Below are 12,046 nucleotides of genomic sequence, written 5' to 3' on the forward strand. Positions count from 1 at the left end.
CAGGAAGAGGAATAACTGATTTTTTCAACATTCCCAATGGGGTGACTGTCGATCACATCCACCTGAGCCACAAACAACTCATGTGAGCAGAGGGGCAGTGTGTGCAGTAGAATCTTTTTGACAGATAATTGACGTGGCCACTGTGACTTGGTTCTGTTTCGTGTTCTTCTTTTTCTTTTTTATAAAAGGGAAAAAACCTTTAAATAGTGTTTTTGTTTTCTCCTAATATACATCAAACAACTTTCATGCAAAGCAGCAGTCACGAAGGGATCTAGCCTTCCCATGGGCCTTTCGAGGCTTACAACTTGAGGAGCTGAACATCTTGGTGGATCCAACTGGTTTTAGAAATGCAGTGTTGTTGTCGTTCTCTCCTGTTACTTTCAACTGGAATCTGGTGAGTGATTTTGAGCTGAGTATCTAAGCCAACTTCTGCCTTTTTTTTGGCAATTGTTACAGTGGCCTCCTGGCTTGTTCCAACTCTTAATCCCCAGAAGTCTTTGTGGTAATCACTTCCTTCTCCTTGCTCCAGGAGTTCCAGCTCCTTTTTTCAGCTCTCCACAGACATGGCACCAATAAGTTGTTCTACTTTGTATGCCAAGCGCTGCCGGCGCGCCTGCTCATCTTGCTCCAGAGCCCCAATGATCTAGAACCAAGCAGATAAAATTAGTATCGACAATTCAGGAAGAGCAGAAAGCAAAGCGAAGGTTCAAAGGATGGAAGAACTAAGGGTATGCAGAAATAACAAAATGGTCTTTCATAATGATTTTCCTTTGTTACACCCATGCTGATAAAATATATGTATCTTCCAGGTCTGGAAATGTGCATATATTGTATCCTCACAGATGTTGAATCAGACAATTGGTTCATCTACCCCAGTACTGGCTTCTCTGATTCACAGCGGCTATCTAGGATCCCAGGCAAAAGTCTTTTGCATCCTTGGTATCATGAGATCCTTTAAAATGTTTTAACCTTCTGCATGCAAAGCACATGCTGTACTACTGGGCCAGGCCCCATGGAACTATCTTCTGTAAATTTAAGTATACAGTAGTCTGGTGAACTATTCAGCTGCATGTATGCATATCAAAGTATGAGCATACAGATAGATACATAATAATCTGCCTGAGTGCACACACAGTCAGGGTCTATATGCAAAAATGAACAGAGAGGAAAAATATGTTGATTCCATTCCATGGACTGCATATGAGTGATGTCCTGACACTGCAGCCAGGCTTTGTAAATATTTATGGTAGGCCCAGTACATATTTCCCAGAGTGTAGAAAGGTCAATAATGTCCAAAACTTTTTAATAGATCAACTGTAACTATAATGAAGTAAGGTCTAATAGAGAGGCAGCTAGTATAAATCCTAATCCTTAGCTGTATTTTTCCAGGACCAATGTACAGGATGAAAAGGAGAAGTATAGAGGGCTACTGCATGCACCAGTCCATCGTCACTGCTGTATTATCATGCTGGAGCACATTACTGGCATGGCGTACAATAATATTCCGGATGCTACATTTCCTGTTTCACTTAGCAAAAAAGTAATGAGGTTCTCATCTCTAATTGGCAAATGGCTGTTGCACAGTACCACGTATATATACATGCAATTAAATGACAAAAACCTTGCCTTTAATGGTTGTAATTGCAAAATAGGCTTTTCTTGCATTGCAAATTAAAGGGATGAACAGATGGTGGAAACTTTGTTTCAAGTGATGCATCCATCAGAAGAGCCCATGCTGCCAGCAACACTTTGCAAAATAGATCACGCCTAGGTTCTGCCATGCTTTTTGTTTCCAAGGAGAAGGGAATGGGGAGGGGATGGTTCCATAGGTCAGAATAGTTTTTTGAAAGCAGGCAGACACCAGTGCAGCTTTTCTGGACAAAATAAAAGCAGGCCTTCTCTGTGGGCTGTGATATAATTACATAATAGGTGACATCATCATAAATTTGGTTCTATTTGAGGTTAATTTCAGAGAATGGCAAAGATAATGAATATAAATTAGGAAGAAGGAATCTTACAAAGACAATCAGGAAAGAATCAGGATCTTTAGAGGAAGCTGAGAAGTTTTTAAAACACGTTTTTGCTTAAAACATCTTGTACAACTTAGCTTTTAAATATATGATAGTGATGGGTTTTAGAAGTAAGGATGATTGTGAAATTGGATTGGATTTTGCAACTGGATCAGGGCGTTTCCTCCTTCAGACTGTTGACTGGATCACATTTCTTTCCATGGGACTTCTGATGAGCTATATGACAGAAAGTTTGTAAAAAACCCTTGGACCTTGGCACCTGTGCTGTCAGAATTTCCCTAAGGTTCAGGCAAACTTAGGAAACCAAGTGAGCACACTTGCCAGATCTCAGCAGAATATAAATGAAGTAAATAAAATAAATATATAAATAAATCTTTATTAAATGGTAAGATTGCACAAGTGTGCTCTTACCACACTTAGAAACCTTCCACCTTCCTCTGAAATACAAAACACCCTCAATACAGTTGGAATCAGGCCAGTATGTTAGAACCAATCACACCTCTAAGCCAAATGTTCAATTTAGGACAAATGGTTCCTTCAGCACTTCTCTCCACTCCAAAGAGGGAAGGATCTCTTACCTCTTCACTGTATTTGCTGACATAGGAATAGATTTCATTGAGTGCACTTAGCATGTTGAAATCAACAGCATGCAGACGTGACTGTTCTGCGAGGTAGGCATTCATGTCCTGGTCACTGATGGCTGGAAGTTTTGCAATATCTGCATAATACCTGCAACATTTAATGGAAAGGAATGTGAGAATGGTGTAGTTTGTTAAGAGACCGGATGTTATTTTAAAAAGTCCTAAGTCTCATCTAAATTCTGTCTCAGGGCCAAGCTACAAGTGATGAATGACACTTGAATGGCAAGTGGATTGATTGGAGGGCAAGTGAACAGGGAGGAATACACTTGCCGTTCAAGTGTCATTCGTCACTTGTAGTTTGGCCCTGAGTTTATAAATTGTGCTCAGTGATTCTGAAAAGCTCACCAAGTAACTTCCTATCTTGTTACCTCCCTGAAATTGCAAAAATATGGTGATGGCAGTGGGAAATACCAAATATTTTGCAGTTATTAATCTAGCTGGTAAGCTATGTTTGGACTGGCACATAGGAATATTTCCTGCTTTAGATCTATTCCAAAGTTGTGTTCAGCCAGCAAGTTAGGCTATCAAAAGAAACAGAGCAACCAGCCTATTGGATCTTGTGGGTTACATGGTGAACCTTAAAAAAAAAGCCAAGTTGTGCTTTTACTGTGTGTGCAAAGTGCTAACAAGCCGCAGCTGAGTTAAGGTAACCCCATAGGGTTTTCATGGCAAGAGATGAACAGAGGTGATTTGCCATTGCCTAGTGCATAGTGACCTTTGTCTTCCTTGGGGGGTTCTCATCCAAGTACTAAGTAGCTAGCCTGGGCCATCCAGGTCAGGATGTGCTTTTATCAGTAACACATCTATTAGCTCTCACTTATTGCTATTATAGGTTTACTGGCCCAGGTTGAAGGTACACTAAAAATAAAACCCTTGATACAGTATGATTAGAAGTACAGGTAGAGGAAATTATGTTAGGAAGTAGAACCAGAAAAGAGAATGTTGGGAGAGAATGTTGGGTCTCTTCTAGAATGTGCAAGTGAATCATTAGCAGGCCGTGTGCATCAATATCTCCCTCTCCCTCTTAACCCTGCATAACTTAGTTCACATATTTGCAGTGAAACCGTTGGGTGCACAATAATTGAAAACCACAAGAGGCTTTCGGGTAGAAAATCATGATACAACAGATGCTGCTCAACTCCTACACTGACCTCTCTACCCAGCTCTTATAGCTGGGAATGTCCTTGGCATACAGCAGCTTGTTGGAGGGGGAGTCCTTGCCCAGGCGGTGCTCTGAGGTGGAGCACGAATCCATAAAAGTTTGGGCCACAACTGAGAGACAGGCATCTGTGATACTTCCCTTGTGGATGTCAAAGACAAACTGTGGGTTTTTAATTACATTCACCCAGAAGCGAAGAGGAAGACTGTAGGAAAAGAGGGGCAAAATCACAAATGCATACATTACAAATCCAAAGAGGAAGAGGAGTATATTGCAGAAAAAGAAAAAGAGCCAGATTATATTTGGTACCAAACTCCAGCTAAGATCAGGTGCAAAACTGAGTCACATTTCTGGCAAATCTCCATTGTTCGTGTACCTCAGAGTTGCACCTGTCAGTGTTTAACGTTGTAAAGTCACATACCTCTTTAAGCCATTTTCTGGCAGCTTCATTCCTGCCCCCCCCCGGGTTGCTTACATTTATATCAATTTTATTTGATTTAATAACTATTTCCCACCTCCCCATCTGGTGGCAATACTTGGAAACAAAGGAAAAACAAAGCAGGTTTTGAAAAGGCGAAGTTCTTTTTCACCCTTGCAAACTGCTGAGGGGGGCAGGCAGAAAACACTTATCTTCTTCTGCAGCTGCCATGTGCTGGGCAAGAAGAACTTCCTTTTTCCAGTCCCATCTAAAGTATGCTTACAGAATCATAAAGTCATAGGGTTGGAAGGGACCTCTAGAGTAATCTAGTCCAACTTCCTGCACAATGCAGGAAATTCACAAATACCTCCCCCTCCCCCACATACACACTCAGTGGCCTTTCCTCCATGCTCAGAAGATGGCAAAACACCATCAGGATCCCTAGCCAAACTGGCCTGGGGAAAATTGCTACCTGACCCCAAGGTGGCGATCGGCCTCGGGCATGTAAGAAGGGGCCATGAGAACTAAACACTGAGCACTTTATGGTCATGTGTTTGCAATGTGGAAGGTTATGAATTTAAATAAGAAATTATAAAGATCCCACTTTTATTGACAATCTACCTGTAACAGGATCTGAGGCAACTGATCAGAGCCACAGTTCAGTGTCCAAACACATGGTTTGCATACAGAATTTCCTAGGTATCATCTGGCAGGGAGGCTGGTAAAGACCCTTGCTTAAGAGAGTTCTAGGCTACAGGAAACAATGATCTGGTTACATGTAAGGCAGCAAGGTGTGTTGTTCACAGCTGAAAGGAAAAACTACACTGATGACTGAAAACAGAGACTGGATGCTCCTCTCAGGATTCTTTTCTATCTGGGGCTTGCAGAGCTCAGCAACAGTTGGGTGTCTCTCTGTGCTGAAGGCCCCTGTGGTCTGGCAGCCGTGGGGGGAAAAAATATCTCTGCTGATCGGCACCACTTGGTAGCTTTGAGAAGTGTCAATTTATTCTGGATCCCAACATTTTATCCTAATAACTCGTTCCTCTAAAGCCTTTGCTAAATTGTTTTTAGCTCCCTACAGCCTTAGCGGGGAATCTGACTTTGGCAGACATGATGATTGGAGGCTTTTCAAACCACAAGGGATTGAAAAAGAATTTATATATATACATATGTATAAAGATCTCACTTTCCTTTTGTTGATATTGTCTGGGGGTTGGTGGTTGGTACATGTATCAGTTTTTATTCTGTTTTTAGTAGTAAATTTCTAACCCAGGGAACTTTTAATCTTAAAATAACAGCAAAGAGAAAGATGTAACAGCAGCAACTGTTTTGAAAATACAGAATACAAACTGCTGCTGGGTCAGAGCACAAGCTCCTCTCAGCTACCCGATGGAAGCCCTTTGAAACACTTGGGAAGTGACTAAGTGAGCATTTGTGTATGTGTGTGTGTGTATGTAGCAAGCTGCACTCTCTATATTATAACAAAGGCTGAATGGTAAAAGTACCTATTCAAGTTCAGTTTTGCTAATGCAAAGCACAACCATTTTCCATCATGTTTTTGATAGCCCCTTGAGATTCTTGCTCTTTTCCCCAAATTCCTAGACACAAATCACTGCACAAGGAGCCCCAAAGGCCTCAGGAAGCTGGCAGACCAAAGAAAGGCTTAGGAAATCTGCCCAATGCAATTAAGCAACAATTCTGGTATTTTTCCTTTATATATCCCATAGCCAGGTCAAGGTTGACTCAGCCTTCCATTCTCCTGAGGTCAGTAAAACGAGTACCCAGTTTCCTGGGGGTAAAGTGTAGATGACTAGGGAAGGCAATGGCAAACCACCCCGTAACAAAAAGTCAGCAAAGAAAATGTCGTGATGCGACATCCCCCCATGGGTCAGTAATGACTTGGTGCTTGCACAGGGTACCTTTACCTTTTACCCATATAATGGGTAAATGGGTGGATGGGTATGAGTTGTTGAAGAAAAACCGGAAGGGTAGAAGAGGAGGGCTTGATTGTCAGGAAGTTCTGGAGAATGTGGTTGACAGCCCAGTGGCAAGTATATGGGTGGAAATAAGGGGAGGAAGGACAAAGGGTATTGTTGTGTTGGAGTCTGCTACAGACTGCCTGACCAGGAAGAGGAAATGGATGATGCCCTTCTTGAACAGATTGGTAGAGTATCCAGACATCAGAACCTTATAATTATGGGTGACTTCAACTTCCCCAATGTGTGCTGGGAGACAAGCTCAGCAAAGTGACAAGACTCGCACAACTTCCTGACCTGCCTGGCCAATAACTTCCTTTTTCAAATGGTAGAGGAAGCTACAAAGGGCTCAGCCATACTAGACTTAATATTAATCAACAGGGAAGAATTAGTAGCTGGGGTGACAGTGGTGGGAACCTTAGGGGGAAGTGACCATGTCCTCCTTGAATTCCAGTTGCTGTGGGGGGCCAAGGAAGTTCGTAGCCAGACTCGTAGGTTAGATTTTCATAAGGCCAACATCAATGAACTCAAAGGCTTGATGAGAGTCATTCCGTGTGGGAGTGTGCTGGAAGAGAATGGGGTGAGTGAAGGGTGGACTCTTTTCAAAAATGAGTTTTTGCAAGCTCAAGCCCTCATTATTCCAGCAAGACGGAAACATGTTAAGAGCTCCAAGAAACTGATGTGGATGAATAGAGAGTTCCAGAATAAGCTAAGGGAGAAAAATGAAATGTTCAGAAAATGGAGAGAAGGACAGACCTCTAAAGAGGAATATATATGAGGGTTACTAGGTACTGCAGATCAGCCATCAGAGAAGCCAAAGCTCAGTATGAGCTGAGTCTGCCCAGAGGGGCTCGCTACAATAAGAAAAAACTTCTACAGATATATGAGAAGCAAATGTGAGGTAAAAGAGGCAATGGGACGACTTTTGGGAGTAGAAGGAGAAACTCTGATGGAGGACAGAGAAAAAGCAGACAGGCTTAATGACTTTTTCGCCTCTGCTTTCTCCCTGAAGAACTTGAGCCCATCTAGAGATGGTAGAAGACATGATAGGGAACCTGGGTGGCTAGTTGACATTGACAGAGAGGTTGTGGAGAGGCATGTGGCGGCATCGATTGAATACAAATCCCCTGGGTTGGATGGTGTGCACCCAAGAGTGCTCAAAGAACTTTCTAGAGAACTTGCAGAGCCTCTGTCCAACATCTCCAAAGCCTGCTGGAGTACTGGGATGTGCCACAAGATTGGAGAACAGCAAATGTTATCCCAATCTTTAAGAAAGGGGAAAAGGATGACCCGGGAAACTACAGGCCAGTCAGTATGACTTCTGTTGCTCGGAAGATATTAGAGCAGATTTTAAAGGGATCAATCTGTAAACATCTGAAGAACTACATAGTGATCCAGGGAAGTCAACATGGTTTTGTCCCCAACAGATCTTTTCAGACCAACCTGGTTTCTTTCTTTGATCGAATGATGAGCTTACTGGATCATGGGAAATCTGTCGACGTGATTTACCTGGATTTCAGCAAAGCTTTTGATAAGGTTCCCCATGACATTCTAATGGGTAAACTGCAAGACTGCGGACTGGACTATAGGACAGTTTGGTGGATAGGGAACTGGTTAGAGGACTGCACCCAAACAGTGGTGGTCAATGGCATTTCATCAGATTGGAAGGAAGTGTCCAGTGGGGTGTCACAGGGCTCGGTTTTGGGCCCAGTACTTTTCAATATTTTTATCAATGATCTGGATGAAGGGGTAAATGGGCTACTCATTAAATTTGCTGATGATACCAAATAGGGAGGAGTGGCAAACATCCAAGAAGATAGAGTTAAACTTCAACAAGACCTGATTACTCTGGAGAAGTGGGCGGTTGTGAACAGGATGCAATTCAACATAGATAAGTGCACTGTATTACATCTGGGCCACAAAAATGTGAAGCACAAATACTGGATGGGGGATACATTTCTGGGTAGTAGTGTATGCGAAAGAGATCTTGGGGTAAGAGTGGACTGTAAATTAAATATGAGCAGTCAGTGTGATGCGATGGTAAAAAAGGCAAACTCAGTCTTGGGTTGTACCAAAAAGGCCATTGCATCGAAATTGCAGGAGGTCATAGTGATGGGCACAAACAGAAAAAAAATGAACATGATGTTCGTTGTTCGTTGGCATCCATGAACAGGGACTGAAGAACAATCATGAACATGGCCCTGTTCATGAATATGTTCGTGGTTGGCTGTTGGCTCTCCTCCAGCCATCATCCAAGTCAAGATCCCTACTGCACCACTCCCAAAAACCTTACCTGAGCAGGCATCAGGAAAGGTACCAATAATAAATTATAGCTTGGCCCTATCCCACCACACACAAAGAAACTTCAAGCTCCAATGCACTCTCTCTATCAAAATGCCAACAGCAACTGTCTCTCTCCCTCTCCACTGTCTGCAAACTAAGCCAGAGCTGGGAGCCCCCCTCCCCCCTGCCCTTTGCTCCCTTGTTGTAACAAATCTGGAGCTCCATACTTGAAAGGAAAACTTGCCTATCACTTAAATTGGGCTTAGATTGGGGTTTCCAGTGCAACAGGAGGAGTTCAGACAGAGTTCAGACAATCCCTGCCTAAGTTCCCAAGGGAATTGATTGCAGGTGCCAGACTGTCTGGCTTGACGAACAGCAACGAACAGCAATGAACGAGGCTTGCAACAACTACCTGTTCATTTAGAATGGGGCCTCACAAACAGCTTGTTCGTGAACAGCAGATTGGGCTGTTTGTGGGGTTTTTTTGTCCGTATTGCTGTTTGTGCCCATCTCTAGTCATAGTCCCTCTCTATACTGTCCTGGTCAGGCTGTACCTGGAGTACTGTGTGCAGTTCTGCAAGCCTCACTTAGGATGTGGACAAAATTGAGAGGGTATAGAAGAGAGCGATGAGGATGATCAGGGGTCTGGAGACTGAGCCCTACAAGGAAAGGCTGAGGGTCTTGGGAATGTTCAGTTTGGAGAAGAGGAGACTGAGGGGTGACATGATTACTCTCTTTAAATATTTGAAAGGCTGTCATTTGGAGGAGGTCAAGGAGCTGTTCCAGTTGGCAGCAGAGGATAGGACTAGGGATGTGCGTTTCGGCATTCAGAATGCCGAAAGAATGCCGAAACAAAAGTGTTTCGGCTTCTTTCGGGGAATGCCGAAACGTTTCGGGGAATGCCGAAACGTTTCGGGTAGCCGAAAGAAAAAAGCCGAAACGTTTCGGGATTCTTTCGGCTTTCTTTCGGCTTTTCTATGGGAAAATGCCTCCGTCTTCCAGGACGTCTGGAGGAGGCATTTTCCCACCGAATAAGCCCAAAATTGGTGGGGACCTTCCTCTAACCCTTCTCTAACAACCACCCAAGTTTCAGACAGATTGGACTTTGGGGGGCCATGTTATGGCCCCCCAAAGCAGGTCCCCCCATCCTCCCATAAGAAAGCGAAGGAGCAGCATATTGTTAGCATGCTGCTGCTGATCTTTCTTCATTATTTCCTATGGGGAAAAAATGAAGAGGCAGGCTTCCTTTGCCAGGGGTGGCATTTTGCATGCAAAATGCCCCCCAGCCCTCAGGGGCCCTTCTCCCACCCCTCCTCCCACCCCCCACCAAGGCTCAGCCTGCTCCCACTTGGGGGGGCCATTTCATGGCCTCCCCAAGTAGGTGCTCTAATCTCTACCACTGACAGCTGGGGGAGGCTTGTGTTGCCAGGGGTGGCATTTTGCATGCAAAATGCCCCCCAACCCTCTGGGGCCCTTCTCCCACCCCTCCACCCACCCCCCACCAAGGCTCAGCCTGCTCCCACTTGGGGGGGCATTTCATGGCCTCCCCAAGTAGGTGCTCTGCTCTCATCTCTACCACTGACAGCTGGGGGAGGCTTGTGTTGCCAGGGGTGGCATTTTGCATGCAAAATGCCCCCCAGCCCTCTGGGGCCCTTCTCCCACCCTTCCTCCCACCCCCCACCAAGGCTCAGACTGCTCCCACTTGGGGGGGCCATTTCATGGCCTCCCCAAGTAGGTCCTCTCAGCCCCTAAAGTCCACCCCTTACAGCCCCACACAAACCCAATTCCCCCCCAGCTGCCACACACAGACCCAAATCCCCACATTAGCCCCTCACAGACCCAAATCCACCCCCACCTGCCCCACACCCATAACCCCAGGAACAGGCTGGCAAAGGCCAGCCCTCTCCCTTTGTTCCCTATGCTGGGAACTTCTAAACTCTCTTTCCCTGGGCAATTCTGCACAGCCCAGGGGTGCCACAATGGTGGGCACACTTCTGAGTGCCAGCTGGTCCCTGTGAAAGAGCACCTGAACCACAGACACCCTCCCTCAAATTCCCCCACCACCTACAGAGATGGCTGGCCAGCCAGCCCCATTGTTCCCTATGATGGGAACCAACTGCACAACAAAGAATAAAACAAGAACAACACAAAATAAAGTTTTAAAAAAATTATATTCTCCCTTCCAAAGTACAAGTAGGCAAAGCATTATGACACATTACACCAGCAGTCCCCCACACAGAAAAATTAAAACAAAACTCACTTAACATCAGAGAATCACAAAGCATGATTCCTGTCAAAAACACTTTATTTCTTGAACAGCTTTAGGTTACACAGCAGGGGGGAACACCAAAGGGCATGGCAGCACTATCTTACACAAAAATAACACAACTCGCTTCACATTAAAGAATCACCCCAAAAAATTGCTGTCAAAAGCACTTTATTTCTGTAACTGCTTTAGGAAGGCACCACAGAGCAGGAAAGCAGTGTACTACACAAAAATAACACAACTCACTTCACATCAGAGAATCACACAAACACAATTGCTGTCAAAAACGGTGAAGTGGGTTGTATTATTTTTTGCAGTACATTGCTATCATGCCCTGTTGTGCCCTCCTACTGTGTAACCTAAAGCTGTTCAAGAAATAAAGGGTTTTTGCCAGGAATTGTGTTTTGTGATTCTCTGATGTTAAGTGAGTTGTGTTATTTTTGTGTAAGATAGTGCTGCCATGCCCTTTGGTGTTCCCCCCTGCTGTGTAACCTAAAGCTGTTCAAGAAATAAAGTGTTTTTAACAGGAATTGTGCTTTGTGATTCTCTGATGTTAAGCGAGTTGTGTTATTTTTGTGTAAGATAGTGCTGCCATGCCCTTTGGTGTTCCCCCCTGCTGTGTAACCTAAAGCTGTTCAAGAAATAAAGTGTTTTTGACAGGAATCATGCTTTGTGATTCTCTGATGTTAAGTGAGTTTTGTTTTAATTTTTCTGTGTGGGGGACTGCTGGTGTAATGTGTCATAATGCTTTGCCTACTTGTACTTTGGAAGGGAGAATATAATTTTTTTAAAACTTTATTTTGTGTTGTTCTTGTTTTATTCTTTGTTGTGCAGTTGGTTCCCATCGTAGGGAACAATGGGGCTGGCTGGCCAGCCATCTCTGTAGGTGGTGGGGGAATTTGAGGGTGTTATGGGTGTAGGGCAGGTGGGGGTGGATTTGGGTCTGTGAGGGGCTAATGTGGGGATTTGGGTCTGTGTGTGGCAGCTGGGGGGGGAATTGGGTTTGTGTGGGGCTGTAAGGGGTGGACTTTAGGGGCTGAGAGGACCTACTTGGGGAGGCCATGAAATGGCCCCCCCGTGGGAGCAGTCTGAGCCTTGGTGGGGGGTGGGAGGAAGGGTGGGAGAAGGGCCCCAGAGGGCTGGGGGGCATTTTGCATGCAAAATGCCACCCCTGGCAACACAAGCCTCCCCCAGCTGTCAGTGGTAGAGATGAGAGCAGAGCATCTACTTGGGGAGGCCATGAAATGCCCCCCCAAGTGGGAGCAGGCTGAGC

At 44.7% G+C, this 12,046-nt stretch overlaps 1 protein-coding gene across 1 annotated transcript in view; it reads right to left on the reverse strand.

Annotated features, from left to right (window-relative positions):
• Nucleotides 1–547: 547 nt before the first annotated feature.
• PLXNA2 (plexin A2) overlaps nucleotides 548–12,046 on the reverse strand; it is a 546,864-nt gene continuing 535,365 nt past the window's right edge. Inside the window, exons 29-31 of the mRNA XM_054980080.1 lie at nucleotides 3,823–4,035; nucleotides 2,609–2,759; nucleotides 548–643 (exon numbers count right to left, since the gene is read on the reverse strand). Of these exons, the coding sequence (XP_054836055.1) occupies nucleotides 548–643; nucleotides 2,609–2,759; nucleotides 3,823–4,035 (460 nt within the window). The remainder of the gene's footprint in view (nucleotides 644–2,608; nucleotides 2,760–3,822; nucleotides 4,036–12,046) is intronic.

This window comes from Eublepharis macularius, chromosome 5 (genome assembly GCF_028583425.1).
Source record: "Eublepharis macularius isolate TG4126 chromosome 5, MPM_Emac_v1.0, whole genome shotgun sequence".
NCBI classification, from domain to species: domain Eukaryota; kingdom Metazoa; phylum Chordata; class Lepidosauria; order Squamata; family Eublepharidae; genus Eublepharis; species Eublepharis macularius.